The 16,437-nt window shown below is 44.9% G+C and overlaps 1 protein-coding gene across 9 annotated transcripts in view; it reads right to left on the bottom strand.

The window, feature by feature from the left end:
* RREB1 (ras responsive element binding protein 1) overlaps nucleotides 1-16,437 on the bottom strand; it is a 238,983-nt gene that overhangs the window by 41,288 nt on the left and 181,258 nt on the right. For all 9 annotated transcript variants that reach the window (XM_070747213.1, XM_070747211.1, XM_070747209.1 and 6 more), the window contains 2 exons: nucleotides 13,489-13,633; nucleotides 11,063-11,199 (listed from right to left, as the gene is read on the bottom strand). In XM_070747213.1, coding sequence (XP_070603314.1) covers nucleotides 11,063-11,199; nucleotides 13,489-13,633 — 282 coding nt within the window. The remainder of the gene's footprint in view (nucleotides 1-11,062; nucleotides 11,200-13,488; nucleotides 13,634-16,437) is intronic.

A 16,437-nucleotide genomic window follows, 5' to 3' on the forward strand; every position in this document is an offset into this window, starting at 1 on the left:
CTCCCCACTTATAAATGGAATTTAGGAGTCTGCCAAGAAGGATATCACACAGAAGAAAATCAATACTTAATTTCCATTGCTTAAACAAAAGATAATATGGAATAATGATGGTGTTTGTCCATCGTTATCAATAAATCATTTATTTATTTTATTTATTTATTCATTTTTTTAATGCCACCCCTCTCCTTCGACTCAGAGCGGCTTACAACGTTAGCAATAGCACTTTTTAACAGAGCCAGCATATTTCCCCCACAATCCGGGTCCTCAATTTACCCACCTTGGAAGGTTGGAAGGCTTTATTATAATTTATTTTTGCCTAGTAAGTTCAATGATTAAGTTCAATACAGATTGTGTTCTGAAAACGTTTTTTCTAATTCTTATACTATTTGTATAAGAACCGCTGACCTGCAGATCTAGCGGTCTGCTTTAGTGGCCTGCAGTACTGCACTGTGCCACCTCGGCTCATGTTCGAAGAGGACCTTGACATCTAACAGGTTGTGGGCTGTCCACGATGTGTCCGCAGGTGGCTTGTAAGGCCTAGAGAGGCACGAAATGTTCTGCCACAATATTAGGCAGACACGTGTGGGCACCATTGTCACAGCAGTTGCAGCTCTGGCTTTGCGAAGTGCTCACTTCTCTTGTGCTATGGTTGTTTGTCCTCAGATGTCTGGCAGCCTTGGTGGATCAGCATGCGCATGCTGATCCACGGAATGATGGCTTTAAATTGAAGAGGGATTCCAAATGAATGTTACGTGGGGAAACTTTATCGGCAAATGAATAGGCGTTGATTGCTTACCTGAACGCCTCTTCTCGTACGGTGAGCGGGTACAGCAGTCACATGGGTTGCTCATGTCCAATCCGGTGGAACTGAGCCTAGTGTTAAAAAAGCTTGCCGGATCCGCCCCTTCCCCAGAATTCGCGAATCCATAGACTAGGCTCAGCTGTGAAGCTCTGTAGTGTTCAACTCTTATTGTTAGAGGAAAAAGGATTATAGAAGGTAAAGAAGACACATACAAGGGCGGGAAGTGACTGCTGTACCCGCTCACCGTACGAGAAGAGGCGTTCAGGTAAGCAATCAACGCCTATTCTCCGTACTGAAGGAGCGGGTCCAGCAGTCACATGGGACATACCCAATAGATGGTCCCTAGGGAGGGGTTAGATTGCTATCGTGTGAGATAACGGATTGGAGTACCCTTCTGCCGAAGGCAGCGTCCGCTGAAGCGTAAGCATCAATCTTGTAGTGCCTGATGAAGGAATTTGGCGAGGCCCAAGTGGCTGCTTTGCAGACCTCCTCCAACGGGGCTTGAGTCGCCCAAGCGGCCGAGGTGGCTGCGCTCCTGGTGGAATGCGCTGTGATGTTCCTTGGGACTGAGAGGGAGGCCGATTCATAGGCCTTAGATATAGTCCCTCTGATCCAACGGCCTATTACTGTTGAAGACACTTTGGCACCCATGACTCTGGGGTGATAGGCTATAAACAGTGCTTCTGACCTCCGAAAGGGTCCAGTGCGTTGGATATAGATTCTCAGCGCTCTAATAAGATCCAGGGTGTGCCATCTAATTGCCAAGGGATGGTCTCGTTGGAGGCAGAAGGATGGTAGGACAATATCCTGAGTTCTGTGGAACATGGAACTGACCTTGGGTAAGAAGGTGGGGTCCAGTCGCAAGACTACCTTGTCCTGATGAAATTGACAAAGGTCCTGCCTGATTGAGAGGGCAGCCAACTCCGAAATGCGTCGTGCAGAGGTAATAGCCACCAGGAATGCTACCTTAAAGGATAGGTACCTGAGGGACGCCGATTTAAGGGGTTCGTATGGTGCCTGCGTGAGGGAATGGAGAACCCGTGGCAAATCCCAGGATGGATACCTGTGGACCTTGGAAGGTCTGAGGTTGGCTATGCCCTTGAGGAATTCCTGAACTTCAGGGAAGGATCGGAGAGGCTGTCTGCGGGGACCCCCTAGGACAGATGAAATGGCTGCCAGATGACGCCGGAGGGTGCTGGTGGAAAGTCCTTTATGGAAGCCTTGCAGAAGGAAGGAAATGATTCTGTGTATGGGGATGCACAGAGGAGAGAGACCTTCCTGTAGACACCACTGGTGAAACTTGGACCACGTGTGGTCGTAGATTCGATTGGTCGAACCCCTTCTGGCCTTTAAAATGACCTCCACTGAATCGGGGTCATGACCACGCAGTTCTAAGTCTCTCCTGATAACAGCCAGGCGGTGAGGTGGAACCACTCCGGGTCTGGATGGAATGAGGCCCCCTGCCGCAGCATATCCCCCGAAACGGGGAGTCGCCAAGGGTCCTGGACGGACAGCTGTTGGAGATCCGCGAACCAGGGCCGGCGGGGCCAATGAGGGGCGATTAAGATTACTCGGGCCCTCTCGGTGAGGACCTTGTGAATCACGTCCGGGAGAATTGGAATTGGAGGAAATGCGTAGAGTAGGCCTGGAGGCCATGGACTCCGGAGGGCATTGATTGCTTCCGCTCCCGGGGATGGAAATCTGGAAAAGAAGTGAGGGAGTTGGGCGTTCGCATTGGTCGCGAAGAGATCCAGGATTGGTAGGCCGAATCTGAGGCTGATTTGATGGAACAGGTCTTGATGGAGGTTCCACTCTCCTGGGTCTATCTGCTCGAGATAGCCAATCCGCCTGGACGTTGAGGCTCCCCGAGATGTGGTCGGCTAGGAGCGACCGAAGATGTTTTTCCGCCCAAAGGCCTAACTTGAGGGCCTCCCTCATGAGGGCCTTGGATCTCGTGCCCCCCTGTCTGCAGATATGGCTTTTTGTGGCAATGTTGTCGGTGAGAATGAGAACGTGCCGGTTGGGAATGCGAGGAGAGAAGTGCTTCAGAGCCAGGGAAACGGCTCTTAACTCTAGCCAATTGATTGGCCTGGAAGCTTCCTCTGGGGACCACGTGCCCTGGGCTATCATCCCCTGGGCGTGGGCGCCCCATCCCGATAGACTGGCATCTGTGGTGATGACAAATTGATCCGGGCACCTGAACGGGGATCCTTTGTCCATGGCCGGAGACTTCCACCACTTGAAGGATCTGCGAACACTTGGTGGGATGACAATGCGACGATTTGAGTTGCTGTGCCCCGATCTCTGAAAGGGTAATAGGAGCCACTGGAGTTCCCTAGCATGAAGGCGAGCCCAGGGAATGATGCCTATGCATGACACCATCTTCCCCAAAAGGGATGACAGAGTTACTATGGATACTGAAGAATTAGATAAAATGTTAGAAATTAACTCCCCTATACTGAGTTTTCTCTCGGGAGAGAGAAAAACCTGGGAGGATTCTGAATTAATAATGGATCCCAGGTGTAAGATGGATGTGGAAGGTTGGAGGTGACTTTTATCAAAGTTGATGGAAAATCCATGGTCCTGAAGGACTGACATGGTGACAGAAAGGTCTGTTTTCACTTTCTCTAGGGAGTTCCCATGAATCAAAATATCATCAAGATAACATAAAATGTGGATGGGAGACGCCCGGATATAGGCCGCCAGGGACCCCAAGAGCTTTGTAAAGACCCGAGGGGCCGAGGAAAGGCCAAATGGCATCGCCCTATACTGGAAATGCCTGCCTTGAAAGGAAAAACGTAAAAATTTTCTGTGGCATTTGGCTATAGGAATGTGGAGGTAGGCCTCAGTGAGGTCTAAGGAGACCATGAAATCTCCCGTGTGGATGGCGGCCAAAATAGAAGATAAGGAGTGCATCTTAAACTTCCTATATTTGATGAATAGGTTTAGCTTCTTTAAATCCAAAATAGCTCTCCAACCTCCGGAGGACTTTGGAACCATAAATAGGATGGAGTAAAACCCTAGGCCCTTCTGACCGGAAGGAACCGGTTGAATGGCTCTGATGGACAATAAATGAGAAATGGCCTCCTCCATACGGTTACAATCTGAGGAGGACCTGGGAGAAGGGCAGGAAATAAAACGTTTCGGGGGAGGAGAAATAAATTCTAAAAGAAGGCCTGTTTGAACAGTGTCAATGACCCAGGGGTCCTTGGAGGTGAGACACCAATTAGAGGCGAAATGGGCTAGGCGACCCCCTATGGGAATTGAGGAAAGATTACCATCTAGGTTTTTTTGAAGCCCTGTTAGAGGACGCTCCCCTTTGGAAGCGAAAACCTCTGCCCCTGGAGTTCCTACCTTGGGAACGAAAGCGGGGGGAATACTGACCTGGAGATCTCTGATAGGAAGCCGCTTGATCTTGCTGGCGCCCTGGGCGACGAAAGGACTGCGTTTTGGTAGCCTTTTTTGTGGTTGGACCCAAAACTTTCTTCTTGTCCGTGGTTTCCGTGAGGAGTGGATCCAGAAGATCACCGAAAAGAAGGTCGCGCTTTAAGGGGCCCTGGGATAACTGCCACTTCTGGCGTACTCCCGCTTGCCAAGGGCGAATCCATAGGAGTCTTCTTGCCGTTGTAGAAGCTGCAATAGACTTAGCAGAAAATCTAGTAGATTGCAAGGTGGCATCAGCCACGTACTGGGCAGCTGCAAAGACCTTGTTGAAGTCTTGTTGACCTCTCAAGTCATCGGGAGGAATATGCTGTTGAAGTTGACGAAGCCACAGAAGCATGGCTCTGGAGAAAAAGGAAGCTGCTGCAGAACTTTTAATGGCCCAGGAATCTGCGGTGAATCCTCTTTTGAGCATTTGTTCAATCCGCTTGTCCTCTGGGCGGAGGACTTCCTCCGCTTCGCCTGGCACAGCCGCTGCCGAGTGAAGGATCTTGACAGGTTCATCCGGTTTGGGAAAAGATAGAAGCTCTTCATAGGAAGAGGAAAGTTTGTACAACTTTCTGTCCTTGGTGGAGGGATTAAGGCCAGAGGCTGGGAAATCCCACTGTTTGAGTAAAGCATCTTTAAACAATTTAGGCATAGGAATTACCTCGTTATCCTCCTGTTCCTCTGTGAAGTAAGGTAAATTCTCCTCCGGGGGATCAGTGGAAGTGGAGGCTTGTTTCTCCTGGGCCGCTAATCCCGTAGAAATTCTAGCTTTGAGGAGGAGAGATTTGAATAATTGAGAAGGAAAAATAGTAATTGGAGAAGGAACCTTTATTTGGGATTCCTCATCATCTGAGAGGCCTTGAAAGGGATCCTCATCATCCTCCATATCCTCATATTCGTCCTGAGAGGAATCTGAATCATCCTGAATAGGAGCTCTAACCGCTGGGGAAGAACCCAAGGGGCGGGAGGGACGAGGAGGAGGAGGAGGTAAGGGAAGCTCATTGATGGTGGAGAGTTTGGCATCAATGGCCTTGGACAACACAGCAAAAATAGATTGGAACTCAGGAGGTAAACTAGAAATATCAGCAGGAATGGCAGAAGAATCCCTAAAGGCCTGGGAGGATCCTGGCTGGGGGGAATCTTCAATAATATCTGGTTCCTCTGGACCTATGCCCCATAGGTTAGGTTGGGGTCTGTCTAGGTTAGGCTCATCCAGAGATAACACAGGGACCCCAGAAGGAGGTAGACTAGAAGCCTCTGGGGGGTCTTGACTACTGAGTACTTGGGCCTGTACTTTCAAACGTTTTGCTGATTTGTCATGGATTCTTTGTAGGGCTAGGTCCCTTCTCTTCTCGGCCCTGGTGACCTTGGTCGAGGGGCGGGCCCCTGGAGAAGAGGAGGAAGAGGCCTGGGGGATACTAGTAATCTCATCGCCTGTAGGCCTGGCCTCTCTGGGACCTTTAGTTGTGCCTCTCTTGGGAAAAGTAGCCATAGTCTGACAATTAACAGAAGACAAGGCTGAGCCAATAACTGAATAATTAAGGAGAAGAATTTCAAGGACTTCCCAAGAGGAATGGATCCTGCTTCGAGGCCTCGAAGCTGCTGAGACTTGAGGGCAATCTGGGCAAACCCAGAGTTCGTGTCCCCAAATCCAGCGGGGCCAGCCTCCCTAAACTTTATAATTAAGTAAACCAAGGCACTCTGGTTGGAGGCTTAGCCGGTGGAGAATTAAGCCTGGGCGTCCCAAGGCCCGCTCCGGGATCCACGCGGTGGACTGAGGCCTACGCGGCTGGCAGGAGGCCAACACGAGAGGCCTAAATTTAAAAAGGGCGCGAAGGCCTTCGCGCCGAAAAATCGCTCCGTAATATTTCTTAAAGGGGAAGCGATCGACTAAGTCCAGGAGACTAGCAAGACGTCTCACTCCGCAGGAGGTATTTCTTAAGCCCTTTAATAATATACAATTATGAATCAATAAATCAATAAATCAATACTTGCACCAAGACCTCCAGGCCAAAGGATTAAAGGAATCCACAAGCGGCAGCGGGGATCGTACACGGCAAAACCGCCGGGGGAAAACGAAACCGCAACTTCTCCAAAGGAAAAAAGCCGAGCCACAAACGGCTGGCGCTATAGTGCAAGTAAATAATAATGGTAAAACAATTCTTACTACTTTTGAAGGAAAAGATCGAAGGGAAGGTGGTAGAAAGTTGAACGAGCTATCACAATACAACCGCAGGATATGCGAACTGAGCGAATTCTGGGGAAGGGGCGGATCCGGCAAGCTTTTTTAACACTAGGCTCAGTTCCACCGGATTGGACATGAGCAACCCATGTGACTGCTGGACCCGCTCCTTCAGTACGGAGAAGTTTAACCATGAAACAAATTACCAGACAAGTGTTAAGTTCCTTTTTGCTGGCTGTGCTAAAACAGTTGTTAGACAGTCGTCCACTTTACACAGAATGGTCTTAGTGGCTTTAATCTTAATTTGATTTGATTTATTAGATTTGTATGCCACCCCTCTCGGACCAGAATACCTCCAGGACCGCCTTCTGCTGCACAAATCCCAGTGGCTGATTAGGTCCCACAGAGTTGGCCTTCTCCGGGTCCCGTCGACTAAACAATGTCGGCTGGCGGGGCCCAGGGGAAGAGGCTTCTCTGGGGCGGCCCCAGCCCTCTGGAATCAACTCCCTCCAGAGATTCGAACAGCCCCTACCCTCCTTGCTTTCCGTAAAATGCTGAAGACTCACCTTTGTCGCCAGGCGTCGGGATAATTACCTCCCCCCCTTCATTGTGTTTTCCGACCTCTGTTGTATGATGGACTGGATTGAATGTGTACGATTGTGTAGTTGGTGATTTTAGAACACTGGTTATGTTATTAATGTTTTTTAATTGATTTTTAAATTTTATTATTAGATTTGTAATGTATTGTGTTCCTGTTGTGTTCTGAGCCACCACGAGTCTTATTATTATTATTATTATTATTATTATTATTATTATTATTATTATTATTATTATTATCTGGATCGGGACTCACTACTCACAGTCACTCATGCCCGCATCACCTCGAGATTCAACTACTATAATGCTCTCTACATGGGGCTACCTTTGAAAAGTGTTCGGAAACTTCAGATCGTGCAGAATGCAGCTGCGAGAGCAATCATGGGCTTTCCAAAGTATGCTCATGTTACACCAACACTCCGCAGTCTGCATTGGTTGCCGATCAATTTCCGGTCACAATTCAAAGTGTTGGTTTTGACCTATAAAGCCCTTCATGGCATTGGACCAGAATATCTCCGGGACCGCCTTCTGCATCACGAATCCCATGGACCGAAACAATGTTGTCTGGTGGGACCCAGGGGAAGAGCCTTCTCTGTGGTGGCCCCGACCCTCTGGAACCAGCTCCCCCCTGAGATTAGAATTGCCCCCACCCTCCTTGCCTTTCGTATACTCCTTAAAACCCACCTCTGCCGTCAGGCATGGGGGAACTGATATAACTTCCCCAGGCCTATATTGTTTATGTATGGTGTGTTGTATGCATGTTTTTAAATTATGGGTTTTTAGTTTAAATTATTAGATTTGTATTACATATTGTTTTGCCACTATTGTTGTGAGCCGCCCCGAGTCTATGGAGAGGGGCAGCATACAAATTTAATAAATAATAAAAATAATAATAATAATAATTATTATTATTATTATTCTATGACTTAAATCCTCCTTCATCAGAAAGCCTTTTCGAGTGATGTAGTTCCGCTCCTGCCAAAGCTGTTGAATGCAGAGGGGAAAGTCACATTTATAGCATCAGTAGGAAAACCAAACCAGGCATGGGGCAGTTTCAGAAGAGAAAAAGTCCAACATGTGAAAGACCGCTTGTTTTTCCTTATTGGCCATGTAGCATTCCCCAGTTCGGGCTAATTATATCATCGCTCCTATATAAATGCCCCGAAATAGCTGGAGCCCTGCTGGCTGGCCTGACTGAAGAGAAAACTAAGAGTCTTAACTAATCCCAGCAGGAGGGAAGCCAGGATGAAAAAGGCAGTGTTGTGCCCATCTCCTAGTGATGGTGATGGTCCCTAAAAGACAGCGGTCAGAGATGCCCCTGCCCCAACTAGCCAGTGTGGCTAGCTTCAGGTTGTTTCAATAGGACAAGAGTCTAGGCCTGAAGAGTGAATTCCAGGCTAAGTGGCTCATTTGCAGCCAATTGTCAGTGCAACAGAGGACCCTATTATTTTGCATACCGACACACACACAGCACTCATAGACAAGGCTGCCCTTAGCCGTAATGACCAAAAGTGCATAATTTAAAAGTGTCACATCATCATCTCCGGAGAGGGGCGGCATACAAATCTAATAAATTATTATTATCATTGCTATTATTATTATTATCAAAAGAGGCTGCCCTCCCCCTCAAAATAAGTCAAATCTCTCACCTAATCAATGCATGCGTTTTGAAATTTAAATTTACATTCAAAAGACAGTGGTGCATTGCTCACCCTGCCAAGTATCAGGCCGATTCCCCCCCCCCCTCCTCTTCCTATTCACTTGCTAATTTGACAGCAGCAGAATAGGTTTGAATCCACCTGGTCACTTACAGCCTCTCTCTGCAGAGTTTCAAAGGCAAGACTAGCAGCCAGACCTTATTGATTTGCACAATAATCCTTGAATCCCAAGGACTTAATTCTGCCAAAAATATTTTCGGAGGCAATGAAAAACAAATTACTACGGACTAGCTATCCCTTCAACGTTAGATTTACTATGCCAATACTTCTGATCTGTTTCATTTCATTAACTTTATCAAAAGAGCTACAGTAATTAGTTTTCAGGAAAAAGCGCTTCTAGGAAGCCTACACAACACAGGACATATTTATCAGCATGCATATAGGAGCAAGCATTTTACTCTGGGGAGCAGGTTACATTAGGCACGCCAATGGACTAAATCACTGTTTCTCAACCTTGGCAGTTTGAAGATGCGTGGACTTCAACTCCCAGAATTCCCCAGCTAACGATGCTGGCTGGGGAATTCTGGGAGTTGAAGTCCGCACATCTTCAGACTGCCAAGGCTGAGAAACACTGGACTAAATTAAACTGCATGGCGCTTTCAAATATGAGAATTCTTTAATTTTTGCTGCTGTTGTTGTTAAGAACAAAGTTAACCAAAAAAAAAAGAACCCTTAGAAAGTGGAAATTTAGAAGATTTATACAATGCTACAAGTGATGAAGTTCACATTCCATGCAAAATCAAACAGAGTAACAGAGTAACACAATTACCAGGTTCACAAAACAGCTAAGGCCAGTGATGGTGAATCATTTTTTTTTGCTTGGGTGCCAAAAAGGCATCATCATCATCATCATCATCATCATTATTATTATTATTATTATTATTATTATTATTAGTAGTAGTAGTAGTAGTATTGTTATTAGTATTAGTATTATTTAATTAAATTTGTATGCCGCCCCTCTCCATAGACTCGGGGCGGCTCACAGCAGTAATAGAAAAACAATATACAATACAAATCTAATAATTAAAACTAAAAACCCATAATTTAAAAAACATGCACACAACATACCATACATAAACAATATAGGCCTCGGGAAGTTATCTCAGTTCCCCCATGCCTGACAACAGAGGTGGGTTTTAAGGAGCTTACGAAAGGCGAGGAGGGTAGGGGGAATTCTGATCTCTGGGGGGAGTTGGTTCCAGAGAGTCGGGGCTGCCACAGAGAAGGCTCTTCCCCTGGGTCCCGCCAGATGACATTGTTTCGTCGACGGGACCCGGAGAAGGCCGACTCTGTGGGACCTAACCGGTCACTGGGATTTGTGTGGCAGAAGGTAGTCCCGGAGATATTCTGGCCCAATGCCATAAGGGCTTTATTGTGTATGTATGCCCACATCCATAATGCAATGCATGCAGAACCCCCTTCACACTCCCCCCCCCCAAAATGCGTGCAGGCCTCATTGAAGCCTCCGGGCTCTGTGGATGGCGAAAAACAGGATCAATGGGCCTACCAGTAATTCAGAAATGAACTTCCTATAGGCCTGTTGGGCCCATTTTTTGCCATCCACAGGCTCTGGAGGCTTTCCTGAAGCCTGGGGAGGGCAAAAACGGCCTCCCCTTGCCCTCTTGACGACTGAAAATCAGTTAGCCAGAACGCACATGCGCACTGGAGCTGACATAGGAGATCACTTTGCATGCCCTCAGATGTGGCTCCGCGTGTGACCTGCGGCATGTGTGCCATAGGTTCGCCATCACAAGCATAGGTACAAACCACTAAATCATAATGTGTGACAAATTCGTTCATATGATCTACTCAAAGAACCACCAAGTTCCTATAACATCTGAACTTCAAACTGCCCAACCTCATTTTTAGCACGATCTACAAGGTTATGGGAACCCAATCCCTGAATGCCACAAAGAGACTTACTGAGAGACGCATTTTAGACCTGTCTCTCAACTACTGATTGATACTCTATGCTAGATTAATTCCCAGCCTTGCACCACACTATAATTTTGAGTGCAACAGTATCATGTAGATTAGAGAACAGAAATGAGAACAGAAATGCACAAAGATCACACCACCCAAACCACCATTTCTCAAATTTGGCAATTGTAAGACACATGGGCTTCCAGAATTCCCCAAGGCCAAAACTTTGCTTCCCAAGATGTATTTTATTTTGCCAGGGAGATAGTAAAAATAATGGGAACAGCAATGAAGTCTCATAATGATGCTAAAAAAAATGCCTGCCAAGTTCAAGGATGGCTCAAATTTGCTGCACGTGACATCAACATGAAATATCTTGTCTTTCACAAACTTATCTCACAGCACTCTTCTTACCTCAATGAAGCATCTGGATGTATTTCCATGTGGGTTTCCAGCCCAAACTTGCAAGAGAATTCTTTGAAACAGACTGGACATCGATACATTTCATCAGCCCTTTTTTCAGTTTCACCATTTTGTGGTTCCTCCACAACCTGTTCATAGGGGGGGGGGCAGGGGAGAGAGGAGAAATGTTCAAACCCAGGCTGCAATTCAAGTAACAGTTTTTGAAAGCAATACATTTCAGCTAGTAAATACAGTGATACCTTGTCTTACAAACATAATTGGTTCCGGGACGAGGTTCTTAAGGTGAAAAGTTTGTAAGATGAAACAATGTTTCCCATAGGAATCAATGGAAAAGCGATTAATGCGTGCAAGCCCAAAATTCACCCCTTTTGTCAGGCCGAAGCGCCCGTTTTTGTGCTGCTGGGATTCCCCTGAGGTTCCCCTCCATAGGAAATCCCACCTCCGGACTTCTGTGTTTTTGTGCGATGCTGCAGGGGGATCCCAGCATCGCAAAAACGAGCGCTTAGCTGGCAACGGAAGTCTGGAGGTGGGGTTTCCCATGGAGGGGAGCCTCAGGGGAATCCCAGCAGCACAAAAACGGGTGCTTCGCTGGCAACGGAAGTCCGGAGGTGGGGCATCCCAGCAGCGGCGGTGGGTTTGTAAGGTGAAAATAGTTTGTAAGAAGAGGCAAAAAAATCTTAAACCCTGGGTTTGTATCTCGAAAAGTTTGTATGACGAGGCGTTTGTAAGATGAGGTATCACTGTAATTCACTGCTTTATCCCTGGGCTAAATGTTACAAAAAGGGACTTTATTCGTGGTGGCTAACCTATAGAACGCATGACGGAAGCGGCACGCAGAGTCACCCCACGTGGGACCCATAGCCTCGCTGGTTCCTCTTCCGCCTGCCTATGCACATACAGGCACCAAAGCCACATGCTGGGCACCCAAACTTCCAGGTTTTCACATGCACATGCGTGATGACCATATGTTCATCAAGCGTGTGTCTGTGCCAAAAACTGGATGTTTGGATGTTGCCATGCACATGCGCGCTGGAACACTGCTCGAGGCCAGGCAGGATGGTTTTGGGTGCCATTTCAGGCACGCGGGTAGTCATGTGATGGCCCAAAATTTTAGCCATCACTGTTCTATATGGATCAATAAGAATAAACCTGAAATTAAACCCGAAATTTATTTTTACATTTGAAGATCCATTAAAAAAAAATCCTCAACATTAATTATTATTATTATGTCAGTACAGCACAGCAAACGAGATCAGTATGCTGGATTTCATATTTCATCACCAGTCGGGTGCTTCCCAAGCACCTAGGACTGCATGATATAGCGGTGAATTATGTTCGCCGATCCCAGTAAAGTGGCCTTTTGCAATTGACAGATGGAGATTTTGTCAATTCCAATGGTTTTCAAATGTCTGCTGAGATCCTTTGGTACTGCACCCAGCGTGCCAAGTACCACTGGACCACTTTCACTGGCTAATAATAATAATAATAATAATAATAATTATTATTATTATTATTATTATTATTATTATTATTATTATTATTATTAATAATTAGATTTGTATGCCACGCCTCTCCAAGGACTCGGAGCGGCTCACAACAAGAAAAAAACAGTACAAATCCAATATTTAAAAAAACGTTTAAAACCCTTAACATAAAAACAATCATACATCTCATGGAATGTGAATGTTTCCTTACAAAACAATTCAGTTTAATTAGCTCTTTTGACCTGTTTAGATATTTCTCTCATTTCACTCCCTTTATCCCCCTTAAGGGGGTACTCCACATCCCACAGAATATGAATAAATGGAGGAAATTACTTCAGTTCTCAACGTTATCAGGCAAAACAATTTGATCACAATCAATCATCATTCACTCAAAACAAATGCAGTGTAGGGTTGTTGTTGTTTTGTTGTTAACAACAACAACAAAGAATCAAAATGCAGAACTCAAAACATTGTTTGAAGTTGCCATGTTGACAGAGAAGGTTTTCACTAATATTTTATCATGAATCTTTGGAGATAATCCAAAGTTACACTATTTTATACACTATCATTTATTTAACATCATTCCTTTAGGTAAATAATGGAGATCAGCATAGATAAACAGACATCTTCTGTGGGTTGGGAACTACAGGAGCTGAAGAAAAACCCACAATGTTTTTATTTCTTTTCCTGACTAGTTACTTTGTTATGTATATATCTTTATCCAAAATACTGCATAATAGTTTCATAAGAAGCATGCACAATGTCTAAAATTGTGTGTATAAAATTCTGTGAGTCTAAAATTACAAACTGGTGATTGTTTTATCTATTATACTTCGCCTTCTTTCCATTTTAAGTGATTAACTGAATTCATAATCTCTTATTTTAAGCAACCAGTGGGATTTGGGGAGGGGGTTTATTTTTTTGCTAGAGGACCTTCTTTGCTGGACTCTGCTCTTCTTTGTCGGCCTCTGCCTCATGACTCAATTTTCGTTTGGTGGACAAGCGCCTGCGTTTTAGTGGAGAGGCAGGCGTTGTACTTGTGGCACCCGTTGCATCCTTCTCGTGGATTTTCATATGTCTAAAGTCAGATGGGAAAAGATGAGAAGGCAAAAAAAGAGAGAGAGAAGATGTTCATTACACATTCTGAACCGGAAAGAAGTCCTAATCAAATTTACACTTGTAAAGAAGCCATTTTTAACATGTTGGAAGGGACCTCGGAGGTCCTCTAGTCCAATCCCTGCTTAGGTAGGAAATCCTACACCACTTCAGACAAATGGTTATCCAACATCTTAAAAACTTCCAGTGTTGGAGCATTCACAACTTCTGGAGACAAGCTGTCCCACTGATTAATTGTTCTAAACTAACTGTCAGAAAATTTCTCCTTAGTTTTAAGTTGCTTCTCTCTTTGTTTAGTTTCCACCCATTGCTTTTTGTTCTACCCTCAGGCGCTTTGGACAATAGTTTGACTCCCTCTTCTTTGTGACAACACGAGATATTAGAACACTCCTATCATGTCTCCCTTAGTCTTTCTTTCTATTAAACTAGACATACCCAGTTCCTGCAACCGTTCTTCATACGTTTTAGCCCTTAGTCCCCTAATGATAATGTTTGTTGCTCTTCTCTGCACTCTTTCTAGAGTCACAATATCCTTTTTACATTGTGGCGACCAAAACTGAGTGTTTAAAGGAAACTCTTAAGAAAACTGAATCATAAGAATATGTGTTGATTCTCTTTTTTTAATATGCTAGGTCAGTGATGGTGAACCTATGGCATGGGTGCCCACAGGTGGCACACAGAGCCATATCTGCTGGCATGCGAGCCATTGCCCTATCTCATCTCCAATGTGCATGTGTATGCCGGCCAGCTGATTTTTGGTTCGCACAGAGGCTCTGGAAGGGCGTTTTTGGCTTCCAGAGAGTCTCCGAGGGGGATGGGAGAGGGCATTTTTACCCTCCCCTGGCTCCAGGGAAGCCTTTGGAGCTTGGAGAGGGTGAAACACGAGCCTACTAGGCCCACCAGAAGTTGGGAACCAGGCCATTTTTGGTCTCCAGAGAGCCTCCGGGGGGGGGAGCTGTTTTTGCCCTCCCCCAGCATTGAATTATGAGTGTGGGCACTCGTGCATGTGCGATAGCATGCGTGCACGCTTTTTCGGCACCCGAGGAAAAAAAGGTTCACCATCACTGTGCTAGGTACTAAGCTTTTCAACATCAATTTAAGATATCAGAAGTAAACAAAAGAACACCTTATCTGACAAGCCAAAGCAACAAAAGTACTTTGGGGCTAGACTGAGGCCATGTTTTCTAAATACCACCCCTCAAGAAGCCACCAGTATCTTTAATCCTTCATGATCTAAAAGTGTTTTATTAGGAGCTCTCATTTCAGAACACAGGATGCAGTCAATGCAAAACCCACAGCTGTTAACTGACTCACTAAAGCATCTTTCCCTTGTTTTAACTTCCCCATTTTTTAACGAAGTGTCAAGTCATTTGTCCCAGAAACTAAGGTGCAAGAGAAGAGGAGAGACATTTGGTTAGGGTGGTTGTTTGAATGTTGTCTCATACAGTCTGAGCTGATGAAAGCTTGTTCCATTATGGCTCCGCAGGGTGTCCAAAACTACTTTAGCATGCTAGAATTCTGGGTCTCCACTGAGGCAAATGGAAATATTTATGCTAACAAGGGAGGGGGGGGAGGAAATCCAGGGTGCATTTGGTAAAAGTGCAATCAGCACAATAATGACTTTAAGCAAATCCAGACACATCCAAGCAATACAATGAGCTGCTTACTTTTCATGAAACCCATTCTGTACAGCCCAGAATGGGTTAGTTTTCCTGGGACATACTGGTACTGATTTAATAAATAGATAATCAGCGCAACTAATAAAGCAAGCTCAGAATTCATAAGCAATCTTTAAACTGAAAAATACTTGTATATAGAAATTATTAGGGCCACACATTTAAAGTTAAATAAACCAAGAGGGAGAAACCATCCCTTTGAAAATGATGTCAGCAGAATTATCAACTTGTCATTTTTTTAAAGGGGAACTCATAATTCTAAATGTGTAGCTCCAGTTTCCCAGAACTAAAGGAGATTGAAGAAGGGACTTAACGGACCAAGGAAGTGGGAGGTTGAGAATACTATAGGAAAAGAGGTTGGGGGGGGGGGAGATTTGGAGGAGGCTAATTGAGAATAGGGATATAATTGAATTTTCCACCTGGACCCAAACCTGATTATACAGGATGGGGGGGGGGGGGGGAGAGAACAGGCAACTGGGACATTCAACAACTGACCAAGATTATATTAAAAGAGAATTAATCATCTCTGCGGTGTTGAGATTTTCTCATGTAGAGTTTACCCTATTTAATTGAATGCACAAATTTTAACTAAATAATGGCAAAGACAAAAATTCAGGCGATAAAGAGATGATATCATTTAATCCTATTAGGAGTACAGAAGAGAAACCTATTCACTTAAGTATATTATTGAGGTTTAAGAAAATTATCTATTTCCACATTGGAGATTTATTCTGCAAGGTATAAACTGTTGTTTTATTTCCCTTTTTTAAAATACAAAAATATATAATACATCTGCTGTAAATCAGTCTCTCCCTCTGCCCCCCCCCCCCCCTTTTTTTGGGCTGGCTTTGGATTTTTACTTACAACTAAATATATAATTCTGGCAAAGCAGGGTATTTTTTCTCTTTTTCAAATAAGGAAGAAATGAATTGACCAGCAATACCCAAATAAATTAAAGTGCAAAAAGATCATTAAAGTACAAACAGAATAAAACATAGATTTTTTTTTTCCTGCTCCTTCACTCTGCACCACAAAAGTATGCTGGAATCTTAGATAATAAGTTTTAGATTGACTTCCACTTCTTCAGACT

The sequence above is a fragment of the Erythrolamprus reginae genome, chromosome 3, assembly GCF_031021105.1.
Source record: "Erythrolamprus reginae isolate rEryReg1 chromosome 3, rEryReg1.hap1, whole genome shotgun sequence".
Lineage (NCBI taxonomy): Eukaryota > Metazoa > Chordata > Lepidosauria > Squamata > Dipsadidae > Erythrolamprus > Erythrolamprus reginae.